The following is a 26,943-nucleotide window of genomic DNA, read 5'->3' as shown; positions in this document are numbered from 1 at the left end:
GGTCTGCCGATCAGGTTGGGGGGGGAATGGACTCCTGGTCAAAGTGAGCCCGGAGGCATAAATCCATGTCCATTATGCCCAATCAGATCATTATTATGTGTCCATTTATCACATCCTTTAGAATAGATTCGAACATTTTCCCTGCTACTGCTGTAAGGCTAACAGGTCTGTAGTTACCAGTTTTCTTTCTCCCTCCCCTCTTAAATAGTGGGGTGACATTTGCAACCTTCCAATCTGCAGGAACCATTCCAGAATCTACAGAATTTTGAAAGATAATCACCAATGCATCCATAGCTACCTCTTTCAACACTCTGGGATGTAGAATATCAGGTCCTGGGGACTTATCAACCTTCAGCCCCATTAATTTCTCCAATACAACCACCTCACTAATACTAATTTCCTTCCATTCTTCATTCTCCCTAGTCCCTTGGATGTCTAATTCTGGGAGACATTCTATTCTCCCTTTCTTTATCAGAGATGTCCGAAATTGGTTACTGACCTGCATTAGTCGCATCCACTGTTCATTAGGGGTTTTATTACTTTACCAATTGATTTGCTAATTTAAATGTTTCAATCAAAAGCTTTGCTAAGGCATGGACTGGCTTGCGGGAGGCCAAGTAAAATTATACAAAATATGAGCAACCTAAAAGTCGATGGTTCCATTAAAAAACAATTTAAATAAAGTTCAATAACCTAAATTAAGTCCAAGTAAACAGCAGTTAAACTTTAAAATAACTTTAATGGTAGCAACTTTGTACAGATTAATCTTTCTTCGCAGCTGCCTTTCTCATTGCTGCCAGCACATTGCTGAGTTCTTCTCTCTTCCTCTTGGCACGGATGTGCGTACCAACCTGGAAAGAATGAACACCAGTTAGTGTTTAGCTGCACCCAGTAGTAGAAAAATTAAGGTGCTGCTTTGCAACAAAGCATGCAATTTTAAAACTGCTTCCCAACTGCACTGAAGATTACATTACAGTTGCACTTCGCCCCTTTAATATGTAGAGTTGTAATATTTAATCAACTAGTTCTGAATTTTTTTTTGTATGCCTCATTCTTCGCATGCAAGTCTGGACAGTGGCAAGCAGCTAATCAACTGGGGCCACAACAACTAAGCCCACTCATTAAGACTATATGTAGGATGTAAAATTGACATGCCCTTTAGCCGAGAAGGTTTGACATACTTCACAAATTATTGCAACTTGAGTATATATTGACATTCTACAGCTACTAACTTCAGTATCGGATGATCAATAAAGGCAAGCTGCAGCAACTACTACCATCACCATCAGTATCGACAGGCACAAATGCTGCTGCCAACTTCTAAAACCTTTTGCAAAGATTCATTTGTGCATCAGACCTGAAAACATGCAATGCAGATGTTTGGTACTACAGGTTGTTACTTACTCTCTTTTTGATGAATTTGAGTGCACGCTTGTCTTTAGAGACCTTCAACAATTCCATTGCACGCCTTTCATAGGGAGCAAAACCACAGACCTCACGGATCAGATCTCTGACAAACTTGGTGTGCTTGGTCAGGCGCTGAGGAAAAAAAGGTAACCACAGCAAGACTTAGAGAACTCAATTTCAACAACTCCCAATAACAACGTTCAGTTACAATTCCAGCTGTCCATAAAGCAGGGTAGTATTCATTAGATTACTGTTACGAAAGTGCCTCTGTCTTGCTCAATATGTTTCTTGAGGATTAATTTTTGAAAGATTGAAGAAATGTTAAACTTTGGGGTTTTCAAAGGGGGTTAGTCCGTGGAAATATATATATTTTTTTAAAAGGGGCACAGAGGTCTTGAGGAAAACAAGCCTTAGCAGGAAATCACCTGACTTCCGCCTCAATAAACAAGAGAACTTTGGACATCTGGAGAAGTTGTTTACAAAGAAGTGACAGATCAAGATTGATAGAGGTCAAAAGGTTAACCTCTTGTTGGTTTTGCTTTTGAATTGTTTAGAATTGGGGTTGAACTGTATATATAAAAGAAAACCTTCCAATGAGAGAATTCCCAAGGAAGACCACAACCCCCCAGTACAGCTTTCCAGCACCTCTCAAAGACCCTAAGAAGTCCACTGTACCAACTCAGCTTGTTTCCTGTCTTTGAAGAAAGCCTGCTAAATTAATTCTCAACGCTGCCTGAAAAGAACTATTCTAAAAGATCCCAGTGACCTGTTTACGTGTACCCTGAGGCCAGGCCGTATGCCAGTTTTGGAACACAACATATCTCATTTGCTGTTTCCTTGCGGGATAAACCCAATGCCGACGACGTACAAGTATAAGTGGGGTAATAATTGAAAAAGAGCAAAAAGAACCAGGTTTCTTGTGTAATAAAGTATATACCACTGGAATGTCTAACAGCTGCTGTGACCTTTCTGGGGACGGAGGATGTATCACTGAGTAATCCAGGAACTTAACCAAGGTTAAGCCAATAGTATTGGCAGCAAAATTGGGTTAGAGTTAAAACCAGGAGCTAAGAAAGCAGACATAATTGAAGTAATAGCACAACATTTACAATTGGAAGAAGAAAGCAAACCAGAGGATGGTACAGTTGAATTAGTAAAAATTCAGTTACAGATGAAGCTGCTTGAACTTGAACAGAAAAAGGAGGAAAAAGAAACTTGACAATGAAGAAATTTGAATTTTAAAAAGATAGAACTAAGACAAAAGAGTGGCCTTGGCTCCCAGGGAAAGTTCTGGTGAGGAAAGACCCAACTCCAGCCTAGGACCCAGTGGAAAGCTGTTTAAATTTGTACAAGCCCTCCCTAAGTTTGAGGAAAGGAATGTAAAGGCATTTTTCATTTCTTTTGAACTTTCAAAAGATAGCCAAGCAGATGCAGTTGCCAAAGGAAAGCTGGACACACTGCTTATGCAAAGCAGGTTGATGGGCAAAGCTCATGATGTCTATGCCATGCTTTCGGAGTAGGCTTCTGCAGATTATGAGATGACAAAAAAGGCTATTCTCACTGTGCATGAGTTAGGCCCTGAAACATACAGGCAGAAATTTCAGAACCTCCAGACATTGTCTGGGCAGTCTTATATAGAATATGAGAGGGTAAAGCAAATTAATTTTGATGATTGGATATGGGCAGTAAAGATGGAGGCCACACATAAGAACTTTGAGAAACTAATTCTCCTGGAAGAATTTAAAAATTCACTCCCTCCGTTAGTAAGAGAACCAGAAAGTTTCAAAGGCCAGATAGGCAGCAGAAATTGCTAATTATGAGCTTGTTTATAAGCCCAAACCCTTTGTCTGTCACCCCTACAAACCTGAGGATAGAATGTGGGAGAGTGAAACTAAGGCAAGTAGCCAGGGACAGGAAGGGGCAGCTGGGAATGCCCTGGGATCTCCTCAGGCCAGAAAGGAAGATGCTGAGGGTGGAATGAGGTCTGCAAGCCGAAGTGTTAACATTATCACAAGGTGGGACATCTTCATGCAGAAGGCTGGAAGTTGTGGGGTAAAAATCTCCTATAGTAAACAAGGTTTAAGAAGACTGGGCCCCAACAAAAAGCAAGATCTACCTACAATCAAGGACTCTACAGTGAGCTCGAAGACCCATAACACAAACTCTTCAGATATTGCCTCAAACTTTTCCACTTTATTTCTTCTGCTCTTTTTTGACTATGTGTATCGCATATGCATGCAAGTGAGGGCACATCGTGTATCCGTAGGCGTCAACCGAATTAGAGTTGAAGTTTAATAAAGTTCAATCTTTCTTTAAACCTAAGAGAACTTGTGTGTGTGCTGGTTTCTTTGCCTTATAATTGGAAAGCGGTGAACAAGGATTCACCAAGGGGGAGCTAAAAACACTGTTTAAAATAAAACCCTATGACAGTAAAACCAGGTGAAGGCTGAAAGGGAACCCTAAACCTCTTTCTCACCTGACTGTAATACTGGGGAAAGGCATAACTTTTCCATCGGGGAGTGCACTGAATGCTAAAGTTTTAGTGAACACAGATGAAAAGTAATCATTTAAAACATAACCCATGTCCTCCGGCTGCACATACACATTGCCACTTTGGTCCCTAATGGGCCGTACTCTTTCCCTGGTTATCCTCTTGCCCTTAATATACTTATAAAATGCCTTGGGATTTTCCTTTATCTTGCCCGCCTGTGTTTTTTCATGCCCCCTCTTCGCTCTCCTAATTATTTTTATTTTTTTTTTAAGTACCTCCCTGCACTTTCTATACTCCTCTAGGGCCTCTGCTGTTTTCAGCCCTCTGAATCTGCCATAAGCCTCCCTTTTTTGCCCTTATCCAATCCTCTATATCCCTTGACATCCAAGGTTCCCTGGACTTGTTCGTCCTACCCTTCAACTTAAAAGGAATATGTTGGCCCTGAACTCTCATTATTTCCTTTTTCAATTACTACTACTGGTCTAATGTAGACTTTCCTATAAGTAGCCGCTCCAAGTCCACTTTGGCCAGATCCTGTTTCGTCATATTGAAAATCGGCGTTCCCCCAAATCAGTACCTTTATTTCCTGTTCATCTTTGTCCTTTTCCATAACTACCTTAAATCTTACAGTTGGTCACTATCCCCGAAATGCTCCCCCACTGACACTTCTACCACTTGTCCAGCTTCATTCCCTAAGATTAGTTCCAGTACCGCCCCTTCTCTTGTAAGACTTTCTACGTACTGGCTCAAAAAGCTCTACTGGATGCACTTTAAGAATTCCGCCCCCTTTAAGCCTTTTGCACTACTATCCCAGTTAATATTGGGGAAATTGAAATCCCCTATTATTGCCCTATTATTTTTAACATTGAGATTTGCCTACATATCTGTTCCTTTACTGACTATTTAGAGGCCTTTTAGTACACTCCTAGCCAAGTGACTGCCCCCTTTTTGTTTACGTTCCACCTATATGGTCTCATTTGAGGAACCTTCTAAGATATCATCCCTCCTTACTGCAGTAATTGACTCATTGGTCAATAGTGCAATGCCACCTCCTCTTTTACACCACCCCCCCATCATGCCTGAAGATTCTATATCCTGGAATATTGAGCTGCCAGTCCTGCCCTTCCCTCAACCCTATCTTTGATAGCAATAATACCATATTCCCATGTATTAATCAACGCCCTCAAATCATCTGCCTGACTTGTAAAACTCCTTGCATTAAAATAGATGCAATCCAGCCTTGCATTATTCCCTTGTGCCATAACATGTCTATATTTGCTCTGCCTTCCAGACTGACTTAATTTCTCTTCTATATTTGGCTGTGCATCACCCCCTAATGTACCTCCACTCTGTATCCCATCCCCCTGCCAAATTAGTTTAAACCCCCACCAACAGCACCAGCAAACCTCCCAACAAGGACATTGGTCCCGTTCTGGTTCAGGTGCAACCCACCCACTTGTACATGTCCCACCTTCGCCAGAAACAGACCCAGTGATCCAGAAAACTAAAGCCCTCCCTCCTGCACCATGTCTTCAGCCACGCATTCATCTGCTCTATCCTCCTATTCCTATACTCACTAGCATGTGGCACCAGGAGTACTCCAGAGATTACAACCATTGAGGCCCTGCTTTTTAATCTGCTACATAACTCCCTAAATTCCTGTTGCAGGACCTCATCCCTCTACCTATGTCATTGGTACCAATGTGAACCACAACCTCTGACTGTTCACCCTCCCCCTTCAAAATGTCCTGCAGCCGTTCCGTGATATCCTTGACCCGAGCACCAGGGAGGCAACATACCATCCTGGAGTCATGTTTGCGGCCACAGAAACGCCTATCTGTACCCCTTACAATAGAATCCCCTATCACAATAGCTCTCCCACTCTTTTTCCTCCCCCTCCTGTGCATCTGAGCCAACCGCAGTGCCACAGACTTGGCTTTTGCTGCATTCCCCTGAGAAGCTATCTCACCCAACAGTATTCAAAGTGGAATATCTGTTAGAGAGGGAGATAGACCCAGGGGACTCCTGCACTACCTGCCTAGTTCTTCTACTCTGCCTGGTGGTCACCCATTCCCTTTCTGCCTAAGCAGTCTTTACATGCGGTGTGACCACCTCCCTCTACGTGCTATCCACCATGATATCAGCCTCCAGTGTCCCCAGCTGCCACTCCAGATCCAAAACACGGATTTCGAGGAGCTGCAGCTGGAGACACTTCCTGCACACGTGTTCGCCCTGGACTCTGGAAGCGTCCCTGACTTCCCACATTGCACAGGAGGAGCACCCCACGTTGCCGAGCTGCCCTGCCATGACTTACCCTTAATTTACTCAAAAATCTGAGATTATTTACACCAGGGATCTTGATTCCCTCGAAAACAATACTTAGTATAGAAAAAAATTTGTAATACTTACTAGTAATTTATTTATTTATAGATACAGCACTGAAACAGGCCCTTCGGGCCACCAAGTCTGTGCTGACCATCAACCACCCATTTATACTAATCCTACATTAATCCCATATTCCTACCACATCCCCACCTTCCCTCAATTCCCCTACTTACACAAGGGGCAATTTATAATAGCCAATTTATCTATCAACCTGCAAGTCTTTGGCTGTGGGAGGAAACCAGAGCACCCGGCAAAAACCCACGCAGTCACAGGGAGAACTTGCAAACTCCGTAATTATCAATTACACTAATTAAAAAACACACTTTAGTAATACTAACCTTATTGCTTATAAAGGTAGGTTTTGAGGTTTTTTTTTTTTTAAAAAGAACTCCCCCCCCCCCCCCACCCACTTATAATTTCAGGCCTCCGGCTAAACATCCCAACCCTCCCTAAACTCTTAGCAGTTATTTCAGGTCAAGAATGCTGTACTCAGGTATGTGACAGCTCAGCACTGCTCAACGTGCCAGCAATCCTGATTGGAAGATCAATAAAAACTTATTCCCCTCCACCTTTGACGTTTGCTCAAGGCTCAATAAATCAGATACTCCAGTCTACTCCCTTTACATGGCAGCGTGCCAGTAGTGGGGACAAACCTTTGTGAAGGCATAGTCACTGTGAAAATGTCTTTACAAAAATGTTATCGATCTAATTTCTCTGGACCATATTCTTGGAATCAGAATTCCAAAAAGCTAGACAGCACAACTCTTTAAAAATCATTAGAAAATTGCTGAGGGGAATGGATACTGCGGCTGGACAACATCACTGTTAGTACTGCATTAATAACTTCAATTTTTTGCAACGGCTTTTAATATATGCTGATCTTTTTAATTACACATTTTACTCACCCCTCTTCTACGGCACTGCCTTGGGCTGGTCTCATTCTTGGTAACAGGATGACCTTTGCGCAGGCCAACTGCCATAGGATACCTGATTGCCATTTCTATACATAACAAGGGGAATGACATTTAGTAGTTGACACAAGTATTCATTTTATATGTAAATTTTAAACTATCAAAGTCAATCTAATTTTGTTCAACTGAACTCAGTGGTAGCAGTCTCATGAGCCAGAAAGTTGTGGGTACAGGCCCAACTCCACAACTTGAGCACACAACGTAGGCTGACACTGAGGGAGTGCCAAATTGATAGTGCTGTCGTCTATTAAATGTTATATCTGCCTCTTTAGGTGAATATTAAAGCACACAGAAGTAGGGAGTTCTTCCACACGCTGACCAACATTCATTCCTCAACAAAAACATTTGCTATATTTGGGTAATAAAAGCAAAATACTGCTAATGCTGGAAATCTGAAATAAAAACAAGAAATGCTGGAAATACTCAGCAGGTCTGGCAGCATCTGTGGAGAGAGAAGCAGAGTTAACGTTTCAGGTCAGTGACCCTTCATCAGAACTATATTTGGGACCTGGTGCACAAACTGATTGCTGATTTTGCCAACAAAGCAAGTGGCACTTAAAGTAATTCATTGGGCTCTACTGGGGGTGTGAAATGTGCTATATAAATGCAAGTTTGTTCTCTACGATTTTCTATGACAGATAATGATCAGACATAATTTGGGGACAAACTCCGTTCATTGACACCAATTCCATTCCCTGTTAGAAACTGAAGCCATTTTTTGTATTGTTTGTACTGCTGTCCCCAAAAGTACAGGTCATGCTCAGCCAGTGGTGCTATCAAGGAAATATGTAGCTGCTATGGGATGTGAAACAGGTTTCAGACCCCTGCTGGGTCTCCCCACATTTTACCAGTTCACAAAGCTTCCAAAACTTGAAGCTAAATATGTTGCATAAAATTGGTATATTTTGTGATCCCATATCACAACAGACATCAAAAATAGGAAATGCTGAAACATTCTACAGGTCAGGCAGCATTTGTGCAGAGAATGAGTTAGTGTTAACGTTCTAAATCTTATAATCCAACTTCAAAACCACAATTGGTGGACAATGCACATGTCAATACTGCACGCAGGCCAAAATATGACATCCGCGCACTAGGTTTCTGGTGTGGGGCAATCCGCATAGATAATAAGCTCCATCTGTTCACATATATGTATGAGAACACCACACCTAGGTCACACTCCCACAACCTAACTTGGGAATCTTAAGCAATATTAAAATTAATATAATAAAGGAATAATTAAAAAATATTTATGCACTGCCCGACATAAAGACCAAACCTGAAGACAGAACTTACATTCATATATCACCTTCCGTGACCTCAGGACATCCCAAGCACTTTACAGTGAATTAAGCACTGTTGTACAAAATGCAGCAACCAATTTGCACACAAGGTCCCAAAGACAGGAATGCAATGATTTGTCAGCAATGTTGGTTGAGGAATATAATATCAAGACACTGGGGAGAACTCTTCAAAACAAGGCAATAGAATCTCCTCCCAAAGTGCAGCATTCCCTCTACTGCACTGACAGTAATCCTAGATTTTGTGATAAGTCTCTGAAGAGGGACTTAAACCCACGACCTCTGGCTCCGTGATACCTGACACACTGATTCAATCTTTTTTCCCTCTCCTCCCAGAGATGCAGAACAGGATTTGACCCCAAGATGAGCTTCCAACCACATATCTGTACCATCACCAAAATGGCCTATTTCCACTTCCGTAAATTTCTAAATTCACTTGAAAAAGCCCTTCAAAACACTCCCACAGGGGATGCAGATTCCAAGTGGGCCCACATCAGAGACGCCATCTATGACCACCTATGGCAAACGCGTGAAGCGGAATGCAGACTGGTTTCAATCTCACTTTGAAGAGCTGGAACCTGTCATAGCCGCTAAGCGCATTGCACTGCTGAACTACAAGAAAGCCCCCAGCGAGTTAACATCCGTAGCACTTAAAACAGCCAGAAACACTGCACAAAGAACAGCCAGGCACTGCGCAAATGACTACTGGCAACACCTATGCAGTCATATCCAGCTGACCTCAGACACCGGAAACATCAGAGGAATGTATGATGGCATTAAGAGAGCTTTTGGGCCAACCATCGAGAAGATCACCCCCCTCAAATCTAAATCAGGGTACACAATCATTGGCCAACGCAAGCAAATGGACCGGTGGGTTGAGCACTGCCTAGAACTGTATTGCAGGGAGAATGTTGTCACTGAGACCGCCCTCAATGCAGCCCAGCCTCTGCCAGTCATGGATAAGCTGGACGTACAGCTAACAAAATCGGAACTCAGTAATGCCATTGATTCTCTAGCCAACAGAAAAGCCCCTGGGAAGGACGGCATTACCCCTGAAATAATTAAGAGTGCTAAGCCTGCTATACTCTCAGCACTGTACGAACTGCTAACATTGCTAAAACAAAGGTGACCGCTGTGACTGCAACAACTGCCATGGAATCTCCCTGCTCAGCATAGTGGGGAAAGTCTTCGCTCGAATCGCTTTAAACAGGCTCCAGAAGCTGGCCGAGCGTGTCTACCCTGAGGCAGTGTGGCTTTCAAGCAGAGAGATCGACCATTGACATGCTGTTCTCCCTTCGTCAGCTACAGGAGAAATGCCACGAACAACAGATGCCCCTCTACGTTGCTTTCATTGATCTCACCAAAGCCTTTGGCCTCGTCAGCAGACGTGGTCTCTTCAAACTACTAGAAAAGATCGGATGTTCACCAAAGCTACCAAGTATCATCACCTCATTCCATGACAATATGAAAGGCACAATTCAGCATAGCGGCGCCTCATCAGACCCCTTTCCTATCCTGAGTGGCGTGAAACAGGGCTGTGTTCTCGCACCTACACTGTTTGGGATTTTCTTCTCCCTGCTGCTCTCACATGCGTTCAAGTCTTCAGAAGAAGGAATTTTCCTCCACGCAAGATCAGGTGGCAGGTTGTTCAACCTTGCCCATCTAAGAGCGAAGACCAGAGTACGGAAAGTCCTCATCAGGGAACTTCTCTTTACAGACGATGCTGCATTAACATCTCACACTGAAGAGTGTCTGCAGAATCTCATCGACAGGTTTGCGGCTGCCTGCAACAAATTTGGCCTAACCATCAGCCTCAAGATAACGAACATCGTGGGACAGGAAGTCAGTAATGCTCCATCCATCAATATTGGTGACCACGCTCTGGAAGTGGTTCAAGAGTTCACCTACCTAGACTCAACTATCACCAGTGACCTGTCTCTCGATGCAGAAATCAACAAGCGCATGGGAAAGGCTTCCACTGCTATGTCCAGACTGGCCAAGAGAGTGTGGGAAAATGCGCACTGACACAGAACACAAAAGTCCGCGTGCATCAAGCCTGTGTCCTCAGTACCTTGCTCTATGGCAGCGAGGCCTGGACAACGTATGTCAGCCAAGAGCGACGTCTCAATTCATTCCATCTTCGCTGCCTCCGGAGAATACTTGGCATCAGGCGGCAGGACCGTATCTCCAACACAGAAGTCCTCGAGGCAGCCAACATCCCCAGCTTATACACCCTACTGAGTCAGTGGCGCTTGAGATGGCTTGGCCATGTGAGCCGCATGGAAGATGGCAGGATCCCCAAGGACACATTGTATAGCGAGCTCACCACTGGTATCAGACCCACCGGCCGTCCATGTTTCCGCTTTAAAGACGTCTGCAAACACGACATGAAGTCCGGTGACACTGACCATAGGTCGTGGGAGTCAGTTGCCAGTGAATGTCAGAGCTGGCGGGCAGCCATAAAGGCAGGGCTAAAGTGAGGTGAGTCGAAGAGACTTAGCAGTTGGCAGGAAAAAGGACAGAAGCGCAAGGGGAGAGCCAACTGCGAAACAGCCCTGACAACCAATTTTATCTGCAGCACCTGTGGAAGAGTCTGTCACTCTAATATTGGCCTTTATAGCCACTCCAGGCACTGTTCCACAAACGACTGACGACCTGCAGGCACTTACCCATTATCTCCCGAGACAAGGAGGCCAAAGAAGAACATTGCTTGACTCCACCCTTGCCTCAACTCATCTGCGACTGAAACCCTCATCCATACCTTTGTTACCACTATTCATCACATTCCTGGCCTCCCATGTTCTACTCTCTGTAAACTTGAAGTCACCCAAAATTTTGCTGCCTCCATCCTAAGTTCCGTTCATCATTTACCCCTGTGCTCACTGACCTATTGTTAACCAATGCCTCAATTTTAAAATTCTCATCCTTATTTTCAAACCCCTTCATACCCTCACCCCTATCTCTGCAATCTCCTCCAGCCCCACAACCCTACGAGATTATCTACATTCCTCCAATTGTGGCCTCTTGAACATTCCTAATTTTAATCACTCTCGTATTGCTGGTTGTGCTTTCAGTTGCCCAGGGCTTAAGCCTCTCCCTTAACCTCTGTCCCTCTCCTACTTAAAACTTCCTTAATAAAAGCAAAATACTACAGATGCTGGGAATCTGAAATAAAAACAAGAAATGCTGGAAATACTCAGCAGATCTGGCAGCAACTGTGGTGAGAGAAGCTCTCTCCACAGATGCTGCAAAACCTGCTGAGTATTTCCAGCATTTCTTGTTTTGATACCTTAAAACTTCCTTGATTAAGCTCTTTTTCATCTACCCTATTATCTCCTTGCGTAGCTTCATGTCAAGTTTTGTTTAACAGTATTGTGAAGCGCTTGGAACGTTTTACTACGTGAAAGGCACCATACAAATACAAGTTTTTGTTTTGTTGCGTGTCGGATAAGTACAAACTGGGACTCAGCATCGTCCAGGTTTACATATGCAGAGTCGGCAATCGGGTGAAGTTCCCAGGGCTGCCAACAATGGGACCGACACCCAGTAGAGTCAGGGCATTCAGAAGACGACTTAATTCATCAACTGAAATATCACGGATCCCAGACCTACATATTGCGCCAGTGGCCCCAGGATTTAGGTTTATTCGCCAAACAGAAAGTTCTCGCTGATCTACTCAAAGGCCTCGGTACGGACTTCCGCAAATAACGACTCAAATACAACAATTTGGGCTGAAATAATAATTCCAGCCACCATATATGATCTTGCTCTTTCCATTCCTATCCAGTCAGAATCACTCAACCTCAGGATGGTTCAGAGAACAAACCGATTTAAATTCAATCAACCCAACATTTATCTCTTTACCTACTTCTCGATTATAGCGTCGCGACCGGAAGGACCGGAGGAACGCGGAATGCTGGGATATCAGTACTTCCTCCGAGTGCCAGGCTGTAACCACGTGACACTGTTAACTCAAGATGAAAGTATTGCCGCCATCGTGGGTTATGGAGGCTGAAGTCTTTTGTCAAACGCACCTCATTTACAGAGACATGGTTTCTGTATGCCCAATTTGGGAAAAGGATTTTTGTGTCAATTGGTTTAAAATCAAACTATTACACTAACTATTGAAAATAAACAAAAATCTGTTCGTTTTTGAAATTATATGACTCTTTAACCACATTAACTTACATTTTCGTACAGCTATTTGGGAAGGAAAAATCCCAAGGAGCTTCACAGAAGGGAAAAATAATAAAAAATAATTAGGTTGGAAAAGCTGGTGTTGTTCTCCTTGGAGCAAAGGAGTGTTATGACCAGGTGACAAGGATCTAGGGGTTCCCTCTCAGCCTCTGGTTTAACTGTAACAGGATTTAATTTTAAAAACACTATTTTTAGCTCCCCCTCAGTGAATCCTTGTTCACTGCTTTCCAATTGTAAGGCAAAGAAATCAATCAGACAAGATTTAGATATAAACAAGAAAAGGTGGAAGTTTATTCATCTTAAACTCTAATTCGGCTAATGATGATGAATATGCGACACGACCATGCTAGCATACCTATGTGATAAACACACACACATATAGAGACAGAAAAAGTAGAAAGAATAAAGGGGAAAAGTTTGAGGCAATAGCCCGGTTTCTATTTATGGTCCTTTGAGTTCGATGTAGTCTTTGGTTGCCGGTAATCTTGCCATTTCATTGGGGCCCAGTGCATGCTTTGAAACCTGTTTCGATGTAGGAGTCTTTTCTCTCTTGGGGTTTAAGTGACTTCAGTGGATCTAGAAGTTACTGGGGGAGAGAGAGAGCCAGACAGAAGAGAGGATCTTGTTCCAAATTCAGTTGCAATCTGCAGTCTGACCCAAGCCTTTCTGTGAGCAGAAAACCAGACCTGGGCCAGCAGGTTAGTCCTGTGACTCACTTTTTTAACAAACTCCTGCATTTGTGGATTCCAAAGTTCTCGGTGGAGGGGTGTAGTGCTGTCTCTTACTCTGACAAGATGTGGATCACCATTGCCCAGACCAAGCTCTGTTAATTGAATCAGTGAGCAGTTCCCATTGTCTTTTCCTAGGCAAATGTCTCTAAGAATGCAAATTCTTTTCAACCACTGCTGATCTCTTTAAACAAGTCATCTCCACTCCAGCAACAGTTTGAAATTAATGTTTGTGATGAAATTAATATGCCTCACTCTTGGTAGGTGGGGGTCTTCATGACAGGAGATTTAATTAAGGTGTATAAGATTATGACAGGTTTAGATAAGGTAGGCAAAGAAAAGCTGTTCCCATTAGTTGTTGGTACAAGGATTAGGGGATACAGATTTAAGGTTTTGGGCAAGAGATGTAGTGGGAGGATGTGAGGAAGAACCTTTTTACACAGTGAGCAGTATTGACCTGGAACACTCTATCTACAAGGGTGGTGGAAGCAGAGATGAATGATTTCAAAAGGATATTGGATGGGCACTTGATGGAAATAAACTTGCAGGGCTATGAAGATAGAGCAGGGGAATGGGACCTTTTGGATTGCTCCACAGAGAGTCATCATGGACCCGATGGACTGAATAGCCACCCTCTGTGCCATAATGACTCCATGAAATTAAAGAATTGAATATACCATGGTGAGCATCAGGTATAAGCATAAAGGAGACTGCAAATTTGGAGGGGGTGGGGGGTGAGGCCCAGATATGATTTGAAGAATTGAAAAAGATTTTAAATTCAGTGTGGAATAAAGTATGGTCTGCTTACCTGCTTATCATTATGGCATTGGCACTGGAAGGACTTTACCAATGTAAAATGTTGGGATATCAATGCTTCTGTCCAGATATAAGTGCTGACTATGGGAGTTGTCAATTGTAATAGAAAATGCTCAATCAAGGTGAAACAACAAAAAACAAAAAAAAAATTGCTGAGAAAAGGCTTGGGGTAGTAATGGACAGTCAGCTAGGTCAGAGATAGGTTTTAAGGTGGAAGTAGGCGGCACAGTGGCGCAGTGGTTAGCACTGCAGCCTCACAGCTCCAGGGACCCGGGTTCGATTCCGGGTACTGTCTGTGTGGAGTTTGCAAGTTCTCCCTGTGTCTGCGTGGGTTTTCTCCGGGTGCTCCGGTTTCCTCCCACAAGCCAAAAGACTTGCAGGTTGATAGGTAAATTGGCCATTATAAATTGTCACTAGTATAGTTAGGTGGTAGGGAAATATAGGGACAGGTGGGGATGTTTGGTAGGAATATGGGATTAGTGTAGGATTAGTATAAATGGGTGGTTGATGTTCGGCACAGACTCGGTGGGCTGAAGGGCCTGTTTCAGTGCTGTATCTCTAATCTAATCTAATAGCGTTCCAGTGTGTGGGTTTGAGATGGATGAAGGTTCCGCTGCCAATGATGGAGCAGGGTATGTAACAGTCCAGAGTTGAAAGAGTGGAGAGTCTGTGCTGGAATAAGGTTGTAGAGGTAGTGAGTGTCTTGAGGATCTTGAAATCAAAGTGTTGGGGATGGGGAGGCAACAAATATTAGCAAGGACAGCAGTGACTGAGAAGCAGGTGATGGCATTTTAGGTGAGTAGGAGTTGTGAAGGGGAGAACTCAAGAGACTGGCAGCGAGAATTTTCGTGCACTTTTTAGGAATTTAGAGGTGAGAAAGATGTGTATGGGCCTCAGTGGCAAAAAGAAGTGAGGTAGGCACAGAGGCGGGCAACATTGCAATGGTTAGGAGTGCTCTTGAAAATGGCTAGAATGTGGTGTTTGAGGCTCAGCTCAGGATCAAATAGGACACCATGACTGCACATTGTTAGGTTTGCCTGAATAGATTGCAAAGGAGAGGGATGGAATTGGGAATTTTTTGATGGAAGCCAAACAGGATAGCTTCTGCCTTGTCAATGTTTAGTTGAAGGAACAGATGATCTGCATTATGTCACTAGGGGACACTGTTTGGACAAGGAAAAGAGCAGGTAATAAATTAAAATAGAAAATTAACCATAGACATTTCATACTATGGCCTGTCTGTACAGGTAGAGCCTCCTTTTCCTTATCTACGTGTTCTTCCTTACTGACATAACTCAAAATGGTAGAGATCTCCTTTTACACTGATGATACCCTGATCTATCTCTCTGACACCATCCTTAACTTCTTGAGGTATCTGCCAGGTGGGGATTGGAGGAGAAGCTATTGCAGGAATATGTTGTCTTTACTAGCATAGTTGAGATGTAACCCAGCTAGACCACAGCCACAGAGATGTAACACACAGAGATAACGAAGGAGGATGAGATGAATAACTGTTTCAAATACCATGGAGAAGACCAGCAGAGTGAAGAGAGATAGTGCGTCACAATTGCTGTCACGCAGTCACAAAATATATCATTGGTTGCTGCTGTGGGCAATGTGGAAAATGGAAGAGATTCAAAGTGGGGGTGATGGGAGAGGTGGCATGAAGCTGGCTGGCAACAATACATTTGAGGGCTTTAGAGAGTAAGTGGAAGTTTGAGATAGAGAGGTAATTATAGAGAATGGAAGTTGAAGATAGATTATTGAGGGGGTGATGACAGCTGTCTTGGAGGAATGTTGGATGGAGTTTGAGGAGATGGAGCCATTAACATTATTATTAATACAACCTTCCTCACTAATGCCCATGTGGGTAAGGGACAGAGGCAGTGCTTGAATCATTTTAACTTTTAGATCCTTGCTGATTAAATAAACTGTTTTTCTTTCTTTTTATTTGATCTGGTTCAGTGCCTGTGGATTTTCTTTGATGTCTCCAAGATCCCTTTGTCATAAGTCATAAGAACTAGGAGCAGGAGTAGGCAAATCAGTCCCTCGAGCCTGCTCCGCCATTCAATACGATCATGACTGATCTCATCTTGGCCTCAACTCCACTTTCCTGCCTATTCTCCATAACCCTTCAACCCTTTACTAATTAAAAATCTGTCTATCTCCTCCTTAAATTTACTCAATGTCCTGGCATCCACCACACTCTGGGGTAATGAATTCCACAGACACACAACCCTTTGAGAGAAGTAATTTCTCCTCATCTCTGTTTTAGATCTGCTACCCCTTATCCTAAAACTATGACCTCTCGTTCTAGATTTCCCCACAAGAGGAAACATCCTCTCTACGTCTACTTTGTCAATCCCCTTAATTATCTTTTATACCTCAATTAGATCTCCTCTCATTCTTCTAAACTCTAGAGAGTATAAACCTAAAGTGCTCAATCTCTCTTCATAAGACAAACCCCTCATCCCCAGAATCAATCTAGTGAACCTCCTCTGAACTGCCTCCAATGCAACTACATCCCACCTCGAGTAAGGGGACCAAAACTATATGCAATACTCCAGGTGCAGTCTCACTAATGCCTTGTACAGCTGCAGCAACACTTCCCTACTTTTATATTCTATTCCTTTATCAATAAATGCCAAAATTCCATTTGCCTTCCTTATTACCTGCTGTACCTTCATATTAGCTTTCTGTGATTCATGCACGAGAACACCCAGATCCCTCTGCACCAAAGCATTCTAAAGATTCTCTCCATTTAGATAATAATTTGCCTTTCTATTTTTCTGACCAAAGTGGATAACCTCACACTTATCCACGTTAAACTCCATCTGCCAAATTTTGACCCATTCACCTAACCTATCCATATCCATTTGTAAATTTCTTATTTCTTTATTGCAACTTACTATTCCACCTATTTTACTGTCATCTGCAAATTTGGCTATAGTACCTTCTATCCCTGCATCCAAGTCACTAATATATATTGTAAATAGTTGGGGCCCAAGGACCGAACATTGTGGCACCCCACTAGTTACATCTTGCCAACCAGAAAAAGACCTATTTATCCAGACTCTCTGTTTTCTGTTGGTTAGCCAATCCTCGATCCAAGCTAATAAATTGCCCCTAATCCCATGTGATCTTACCTTGTGTATTAACCTTTTGTGCGGCACCTTATCAAATGCCTTCTGGAAGTCCAGATACACGACATCTACAGGAACACCGCTATCCACTTTGCTTGTTATAGCTTCAAAGAACTCTAGCAAATTAGTCAAACACCATTTACCCTTCATAAAACTGTGCTGATTCTGATGGATTGTGTTTTGACTTTCTAAAAGTCCTGTTATTACTTCCTTAATAATGGATTCTAACAATTTCCCAATGACAGATGTTAAACTAACTGGTCTGTAGTCTCCCACTTTCTGCCTCCCTCCCTTTTTGAATAAGGGCGTTATATTAGCTTTATTCCAATCCACTAGAACCTTTCCCATAACCAGAGATTTTTGGAATATTATAACCAATGGATCCACTATCTCCGCTGCCACTTCCTTTAGGACCCTAGGATGTAGGCCATCGGGCTCTGGGAACTTGTCCGCCTCCAATCCCAATAGTTTGCTCAGTACTTTTTCCCTAGTGGTGATGATTTTTCTAAGTTCCTCTCTTTCTATAACCTCTGCATTTCCTGTTACTATTGGGATGGTACTGGTGTCCTCCACCGTGAAAACTGAGGCAAAATATTGATTTTGTGTCTCAGCCATTTCTGTGTTCCCCTCTATTAACTCCCCAGTCTCATCCTCCAAAGGATCAACATTCACTTTAGCTACTCTCTTACCTTTGATAGACTTATAGAAACTTTTGCTATCCGTTTTAATATTTTGCGCTAGTTTTCTTTCATAATTTACCTTTGCTCTTTTTATTACTTTTTTAGTAACACTTTGTTGGTCTTTAAAAGTTTCCCAATCTTCCAGCCTGCCATTGGCCTTTGCAATATGGTATGCCTTAGTTTTTGTCTTTATGTTATCCTTAACTTCCTTGCTTAGCCATGAATGTTTTTTCCCCCTTAGAATCTTTCTTTCTCTCTGCAATATATTTTAGTAGGGAGGAATTGAACATCTGCCACTGCTCATCAATTATCCTACCTTTTAGCTTTCCTGACCAGTCCACTAGGGCCAAATCTGTCCTCATGCCTATTTAATTACCTTTGTATAACTCCAGAACGCTAGTGTGGGACTCCAGTTTCTCGCCCTCAAACTGAATTTGAAATTCTAGCATGCTATGATCACTGTTCCCTAGAGGATCCTTAACTATGAGATCGTTAATTAATTCCACCTCATTACACAATACCAAATCTAGAGTAACCTGCTCCCTGGTTGGTTCCACAACATATTGCTCCAAAAAACAATCTCTAATACCTTCAATGAACTCTCGAAACTACTTTTGCCAATTTGATTAATCCAGCCTATATGCATATTAAAATCACCCATGATTATTGCAGCACCTTTCTTACAAGCCCCCAGTATTTCCTGGTTGATACTGTGTACACTACAGAACTACTGTTGGGGACCTATAGATTACTCCCACCAAGGACATCTTTCCCTTGCTATTTCTTATTTCTACCCAGACTGATTGTCAGCAAGGTTTACGGCAAGAAATGTAAAGGATTGTCTGTACGGCAAGAAATGTAAAGGATTGTCTGTTTCTCATTGGCACTCTGTCATGATTCTGGAGGTTCCACCAGTGCAGGCAGGCTAGAATGTGTTATGTCAGTGGTTGGTTTGCTCTTTTAATTTATTACAGGTTGAGATTATTCGTGTGTGCAGCTTATCCAATGGAATCCCTTTTATGAGATAGTTTGCTTCAGACCGCTCTTGTCATTGAGAGATGCAGCACCGAAACAGGCCCTTTGGCCCACCGAGTCGTTGCCAACCATCAACCACCCAATTATACTAAACTTACATTAATCCCATTTTTCCCCTCTCACATCCCCACCTTCCCTCAATTCTCCTACCACATACCTACACTAGGGGCAATTTTTACATAGCCAATTTACCTATCAACCCGCAAGTCTTTGGCATGTGGGAGGAAACCGGAGCACCTGGAGGAAACCCCGCGGTCACAGGGAGAACTTGCAAACTCTGCACAGGCAGTACCCAGAACCGAACCAGGGTTGCTGGAGCTATGAGGCTGCGGTGCTAGCCACTGTGCTGCTTCACTTGTACCTCTGTGTTAAAGGATGTCTTAGCAACTACATATAATTTTTTTTAAGTCAAATTAGCATCTCTATGCAGAACTGAATAAAATTCAAAGTGATGTGTTGCATTCCAAACAGTGAGAATGCTGCTCTTATTCTGCAGCCTTGGGGGGAATTTTATGCTTTCCCCCACGGCGGGTTTGGAGGTGGGGAGAGCATGTAATCGGGTGAGACTTTGGTGGGGGAGAATCCCACCACGTTCCCACCTCCGTCGAAATTAAATAGGGACGGGAAGGCCTGTGAATGGCCTACCTGCCCGCCGCCAATTCAGGCCACCGCAATTAGTCGAGCTGCGGGTCGCCCTGTCACCGCACAGAAATCATGGCAGGAAAAACCATGCGGGCTACTTGCCGGCTCCAGGAGTGTGTGGAGGTCCCCCATTAAAAGGCACTTAATGCCTGAACAAGGAACCTGGCATCGGGAGGGGGGGCCCGCTGAGACCTGCCCTTGCTGCCGAACCCCCTTTCCCCCAACCCCGCAAGACCCCCTCCCGCCCTGACCTACCTATGGCCTGGGTCCAATACCACTCCTGGTGGATGCTTCACCGGCAGCAGCCACCACCTCCGTGGTGGCACTGCTCAGTTAAAAAGCTGCCAGCCTCTGATTGACCGCCAGCCCGGGTCTTCCGTCTCCGGGGTCCTTGATCCCATGGAAAGCCTGCTGCTGTCCAGTCAAGTGTCTAATTGGCACTTGATTTGGCGGGCCTCCTATAGAATAGGTGATGCGGGGTTCTCGGCATCGCTTTTGCCAGATGCCGAGACCCCCCATCGCCAACATAAAATCACGGCCCTGATGTTTGTTTCTTTACTGGAAAACAGATTACTTCGCATTGATTTTGAAATGTAACAGAATCAGATAAAAATTGCTATTAACATCACAGGCAAAAGAAAATAATTGTGGATTAAACAATACAATGAAATACAAACAGTACTTATTTCTGTCCTGTTGTCAGGTCAGCTTTCTTAAAATACCTTTCTCCCTTGACAACTTTCAAAACAATTGCCTGCTTGCTTGGTGTATGATTCCATAGAAGCTAACAATCATCTGGTTCTCTGACTGTGTGGTCATTATTCACATATGAGCTTACCTAGCGAATATTAACAAGTTTTTCAACTGGAGAAGGAATCACAGCCGAGGCCTGCCTTGTCCTCACCTGATGTTTACATATGTGTTCTTTCCAGCAGAGGCTAATCATGACCGGGAACCCTGGGGAATTTATTCCTTCCTACCTCAGGCGCACTCAGGAATAACCTCTATCACCCTCTCAGCTGAGATCAGCCAACTCAGCACAGACCAGAGACTCATGTTGAAACCATTCCTGACCTGCACGATTCAGTGTCATTGCATGACCTCAATGAGCTGTCAGAGGTCCCCATATATTTGTTTCCATCTTTTTCGTCTTCTAGTTGGGGTAAAGTACCAATTGCTACTGCAACCTTTAGGATCTTAGAATGATACGGAACAGAAGGAAGCCATTCGGCTCATTGACCCTGTGCCAGCCCTTTGGTGGAGCTATTCAATTTGTCCCACTCTCCTGCTCTTTCCCCATAGAGCTCTAACTTTACGTATTTATCTGATTCCCTTTTGAAAGTTACCATTGAATCTGCTTCCACCAACCTTTCAGACATTGCACTTCAGATCACAAGAAGTCACTGTGTAAATGTTTCTTTCCTCATGTTACCTCTTGTTCTTTTGCAAATCACCTTAAAATCTGTGTACTCTGGTTACCAACCCTTCTGCTACTGGAAACAATATAAGCATATAAGAAGAAACAGGAGAACAAGTAGGCCACATGGCCCCTCAAGCCTGCCCTGTCATTCAATAAAATCATGCTGATTTTCTACTTCAACTCCACTTTCTTGTCCTAGCCTCATATTCCTTGATTCCCTTATTTTCTAAAATTCTATTAATCTCAGTCCTGAATATACTCAATGACAGAGCAGCAACCACCCTCTGGGCTGGAGAATTCTAAAGATTCACAACCCCCTGAGTAAAGAAATTTCTCCTTATCTCAGTCCTAAATGGCTGACCCCTTGTCTTGAGATTATGACCTCTAGTTCTATACTCTCCAGCCAGGGAAAACAGTCTCTTGGCATCTACCCCTGTCAAGCCCTTTAAGAACTTTATATGTTTCAATGAAACATTTCAATTACCTCTCATTCTTCTAAACTTCAGAGAATATAGGCCCATTCTACTCAATCTCTCCTCATAGGACAACACTTTCACCCCAGGAATCAATCTAGTGAACCTTCATTTTACCCCTCTAAGCCAAGTATATCCTTCGTTAGGTATAGAAACCAAAACTGTACACAATGCTCCAGATGTGTTCTCACCAAAGTCCTATACAAATGCGGCAAGACTTCCTTATTCTTGTCCTCCAACACCACCCCCTCCCCTTACAATAATAGCAAACATACCATTTGCCTTCCGAATAGCTTTCTCGAGAGAAAGAAAGACTTGCATTTATATAGCACTTTTCACAACCACCAGACATCTCAAATTGCTTTATAGCAAATAAAGTACTTTTGAAGTATAGTCAATGTTGTAACGTAGGAGTGTACCTGCATATTAATTTTTTGTAAGGGCACCCAAATCCCACTGCATAACATTTACTAGTCTCTCACCTTTTAAAAAAATTCTGCTTTTCTATCACTCCTACCAAAGCAGATAATTTCATATTTCCCCAAATTATACTCCATTTGCCACCTTCTTGCCCATGTACTTAATGTATCTCTATCCCTTTGAATCCTCCTCACAGCTTACCGTCCCATCCAGCTATGTAACATCAGAAAACTTGGATACGTTACACTCATCTAAGTTCCCTTATCTAAGTCATTGATATAGATTGTAAATAGCTGAGGCCCAAGCAATGATCCTTGTGGAACCCCATTAGTTAGAACCTGCAAACCCAAAATTAATTAAAACATTGACAGAACTCAAAGAAAAAAAGTCACCTGGATTGGAAGGAATGAAATCCTAGGCTACTGAGGGATGTAAGGGTGGAAATTACAGAGGTTCTGGCCACAATCTTCCAATCTTCCTTGGATATGAGCGTGGTGCCAGAGCACTGGAGGATTGCAAATATTACACCCTTATTCTAAAATGGGAAGAGGGATAAACCTAATCTAGTTTCTCCTTATTTATTCTATTAGAACCATTCATGACTTTGAACATCTCTAACAAATCTCTTCATCTTCACTTGTCTAAGGACAACAACCTTAGTTTCCCCAGTCTCTCAACATAACTGAGTTCTTCATCCCCATTACCATTCTAGTAAATCTTTTCTACACCCTCTCTAAGGTTCCTAAAATACTTCTTAAAACATGTGGCCCAGAACTGAGCATAACACACATGCCTAACCAGTGTTTTATAAAGATTCCTGCAGATTGGGAGGTAGCAAATGTTACCCCACTATTTAAGAAGGGAGGAGAGAGAAAATAGGGAACTACAGACCCGTTAGTCTTACAACAATAGTAGGGAAAATGTTTAGAATCGATTCTAAAGGATGTGATAAATGGACACTTAGATAATAATGATCTGATTGGGCATAGTCAACATGGATTTATGAATGAGAAATCATGTTTGACAAATCTGTTGGAGTTTTTTGAGGATGTTATTAATTGAATTGATAAAGGGGAGTTGGTGGATGTAATATACTTGGATTTTCAGAAGGCTTTTGATAAAGTCCCCCACAGGACGTTGGTTAGTAAAATTAAAGCACATGGGATAGGATGTAATATACAGGCATGGATTAAGGATTGGTTAACAGACAGAAAACAGAGAATAGGAATAAACATGTCATTCTCTTGTTGGCAGGCTGTGACTAGTGGGGTACTGGGATCAATACTTGGGCCCTAGCTGTTCAAAATATATATCAATGATTTGGATGTGGGGACCAAATGTAATATTTCCAAGTTCACGGATGACACAAAACTAGGTGGGAATGTGTGTTGTGAGGAAGATGCAAAGTGGCTTCAAGGGGATTTAAACAACTTAGTAAGTGGGCTAAAACATGGCAGATGGAATATAATGTGGAAAAATGTGAGGTTATACACTTTGGTAGGAGGAACAGATGTGTACAGTATTTCTTAAATGGTAAGAGATTAAAAAGTGTAAATGTAAAAGGACCTGGGTGTCCTCATCAATAAGTCACTGAAAGCTAACATGCAGGTGCAGCAAGTAATCAGGAAGACTAATATTATGTTAGCCTTTATCACAAGAGGTTTTGAGTACAGGAGTAGTGAAGTCTTGCTTCAATTGTATAGAACCTTGCTTAGACCGCACCTGGAATACTGTGTGCAGTTTTGGTTCCCTTACCTTAGGAAGGATACAATTGCCGTAGAGGGAGTGCAATGAAGGTTCACCAGACTTCTTCCTGGGATGGCGGGACTGTCCTATTAAGAGAGACTGGGGAAACTAGGACTGTATTTTATTTTATTTAGAGATGAAGCACTGAAACAGGCCCTTTGGCCCACTGAGTCTGTGCCAACCAACAACCACCCATTTATACTTCTTCTTTTCTTTCTTTTGGGCTATACTAACCCTACAGTAATCCCATATTCCCTACCACCTACCTACACTAGGAGCAATTTACAATGGCCAATTTACCTATCACCTGCAAGTCTTTGGGTGTGGGAGGAAACCGGAGCACCCAGCGAAAACCCACGCGGTCACAGGGAGAACTTGCAAACTTCGCACAGGCAGTACCCAGAATTGAACCCCGGTCCCTGGAGCTGTGAGGCTGCGGTGCTAACCACTGTGCCACTGTATTCTCTAGAGTTTTGAAGAATGAGAGGTGATCTCATTGAAATCTACAAAATACTTAAAGGGATAGATATGGTAGATGCAGGTAAGATGTTTCACCTGGTTGGGGAGTCTATAACCAGGGACACAACGTCAAAATAAGGGGGAAGCCACTTAGGATTGAGATGAGGAGAAATTTCTTTACTCAGAGGGTTCTGAATCTTTGGAATGCTCTACCCCAGGGGGCTGTGAAAGCTCAGTCATTGAGTATGTTTAAAGCAGAGATTGACAGATTTCTAAATACCAATGACATAAAGGGATATGGGGATAGTGTGGGAAATAGGCAATGAGATAGATGATCAGCCATGATCATATTGAATGGCAGAGCAGTTTCGATGGGCTGAATGACTTACTCCTGCTCCTATGTTCCTATGTAAAAGTTTAACATAACTCCATTGCTTTTGAACTCTATTCAACTTAATTTTTGAGGAGGTAACAGACAGAGTAGTTAATGGTAATGCTGTAGATGTAATTCATCTGAATTTTCAAAAGGCCTTCGATAAGGTGTTCCATAATAGACAAATGAATAAGGTCAGAGAATGCAGAGTTAGGGACAAATGGCAGAATGGATTGCTAGCTGACTTCAAGACAGAAAGCAGAGACTGGGAGTAAAGGGTAGTTATTCAAAGTGACAGAAGATGAGAAGTAGTGTTCTATAAGGATCAACACTGGGACCACTGATGCTCACAATTTACATGAACGATTTGGATTTTGGAATCAAAAGCACAATTTCTAAGTTTGCGGATGACACCCATTGTTCCGGGGGGGGGGGGGGGGGGGGGTGGATAGTAAATCCTGAGGAGGACTGGAACAAATTACAGGAGGACATGAATAAACTTGCAGAATGGGCAAATAACTGGCAAATGAAAGTTCAACACAGATAAATACAAGGTAGTACATTTTGGTAGGAAGATGAGGAAGGTCACTTTTTACTTGGAAGGTACGAGCTTAGGTGGGATAGAGGAACAAAGGGATCTTGGAGTACAATTAGACTAATCACTAAAAGTTGTGCCACAGGTTAGCAAGGCCATAAAAAAGCAAACTAAGCACTAGGCTTTATTACTAGATGGATAGAATTGAAAAGTAGGGAAGTTATAACTGGTTAGGCCACACTTAGAGTACTGTGTGCATTTCTGGTTATGAAAAGGATATAGAGGCACTGGAGAGGGTGCAGAAAAGATTTACAAGGATGATACCAGAAATGCATGAGTATACATTGTTAAATTCCAGAAAGCTTGTTGTGGAAGGATGATGCTGGAGCCTATCTTTATTCAGTTTCACATTTATTGTGCAGAATAAAAGGATTACAAACATGTAGCTCCTCACTCAAAAACTTTCATCAGACTCAGTGTCTGCTTATAAGTGCTCAGGTAAGGCCCCAATTAACACCCTCCAGCTGCATATAATTAAACAATTGATGCACAACTAATGGATTAACATACATATCAGGAAAGGATAAACAGACTGGATCTCTTTTCTCTTGAAAATAGAAGGCTGAGGGGTGAACTAAAAGAGGTCTTTAAAATTATGAAAGGTTTTGATAGAGTGGATACAGAGTGAATGTTTTCACTTGTGGGGAAGAGCATAACTAGAGGCCATCAATATAAGATAGTCACCAAGAAATCCACTAGGGAATTCAGAAGAAACTTCTTTACCCAAAGAGTAGTGACAATGTGGAACTTGTTACCACAGAGAGTTGTTGAGGCGAATAGTATAGATGTATTTATGTATTTAAGGGGAAACTAGACAAGCATATGAGGGAGAAGGGAATAAAGGGTTACGCTGCTAGATTTAGATGAGGAAAGATGGGAGGAGGCAAGAGTGGAACATAAATGCCAGCATAGACTGGTTAGGCCGAATGGCCTGGTTCTGTGCCGTATATCCTATGTAATCCTATCTAATCTATACCTCTATTTATAAAGTCAAGGATCGTATATACTTTTTAACACCTTTCTCAAAGTGGCCTGCTTTTATGAATGCTGGACCTTGTAACCTGATTATGTTTTAACAATTGTGATCTTCAAAAGTTCAAGACGGAGTCTGGAAGGTCAGGTGACCTCACCTCCACTTTACGAAAGGACAAGACAGAGGTCTTGGTCACCAGGACAACACAGAGCACAGATCAAAGACTTTCTTTTGAAAAACAGAGACTGCAAGGCTAACAACTGAAGAACAATGGGTTTTGCCCTCCCAGACTTTTGGGTCATAAAACAAGGAGTTAGTAATTCAGAAGATGCAAATATACCAGGCAGCTGTTAACACCTGTGAACAATGGGAGGCCCAAGTGGCTTTGTGAAACCAAACTTTTGGACTCTGCATATTTCAACAGTACAATAAGCTATTGACTTTTGAGTCCAGATAAATTTAACAGAGTTTCTGAAGGCAGACAGGCTGTAAGAAGCGAACTCAGCGGTTGCAGCCTCACAGCAGGCGTAAGAAAGGAAGACAACCTGTAGTGGCAGCTCGAGAGAGAAAGAGAGGGAACACCTGCTCTCAGAAGCCAGATACAGTAAAAGGCTGCGAAGACTTGAATCTGTTTTGAAAGTTGAAGCGTGTGGAGAAGTAGAAGACCAGCAGGATCACCAGGAAACAC

At 42.7% G+C, this 26,943-nt stretch overlaps 1 protein-coding gene across 2 annotated transcripts; it reads right to left on the bottom strand.

Moving 5' to 3' along the window:
- Positions 1-719: 719 nt before the first annotated feature.
- On the bottom strand, positions 720-12,491 carry LOC137351721 (large ribosomal subunit protein eL36). Of its 2 annotated transcripts, none has more exons than XM_068016457.1 (4): positions 12,424-12,491; positions 7,189-7,283; positions 1,405-1,539; positions 720-851 (listed from the first exon to the last, which is right to left on the bottom strand). In XM_068016457.1, the coding sequence occupies exons 2-4, from the start codon at positions 7,279-7,281 to the stop codon at positions 762-764; spliced, it is 318 nt and encodes a 105-aa protein (XP_067872558.1). In that variant the 5' UTR covers positions 7,282-7,283; positions 12,424-12,491; the 3' UTR covers positions 720-761. The 2 variants fall into 2 exon arrangements, with proteins under 2 accessions (XP_067872558.1, XP_067872559.1); XM_068016458.1 differs by having other exon boundaries at positions 12,420-12,465.
- Positions 12,492-26,943: the final 14,452 nt, after the last annotated feature.

The sequence above is a fragment of the Heterodontus francisci genome, chromosome 36, assembly GCF_036365525.1.
Source record: "Heterodontus francisci isolate sHetFra1 chromosome 36, sHetFra1.hap1, whole genome shotgun sequence".
Classification (NCBI taxonomy): Eukaryota; Metazoa; Chordata; class Chondrichthyes; order Heterodontiformes; family Heterodontidae; genus Heterodontus; species Heterodontus francisci.
The sequence above is the reverse complement of the archived record's forward strand: the minus strand, read 5'-3'. Positions and strand labels throughout refer to the sequence as shown.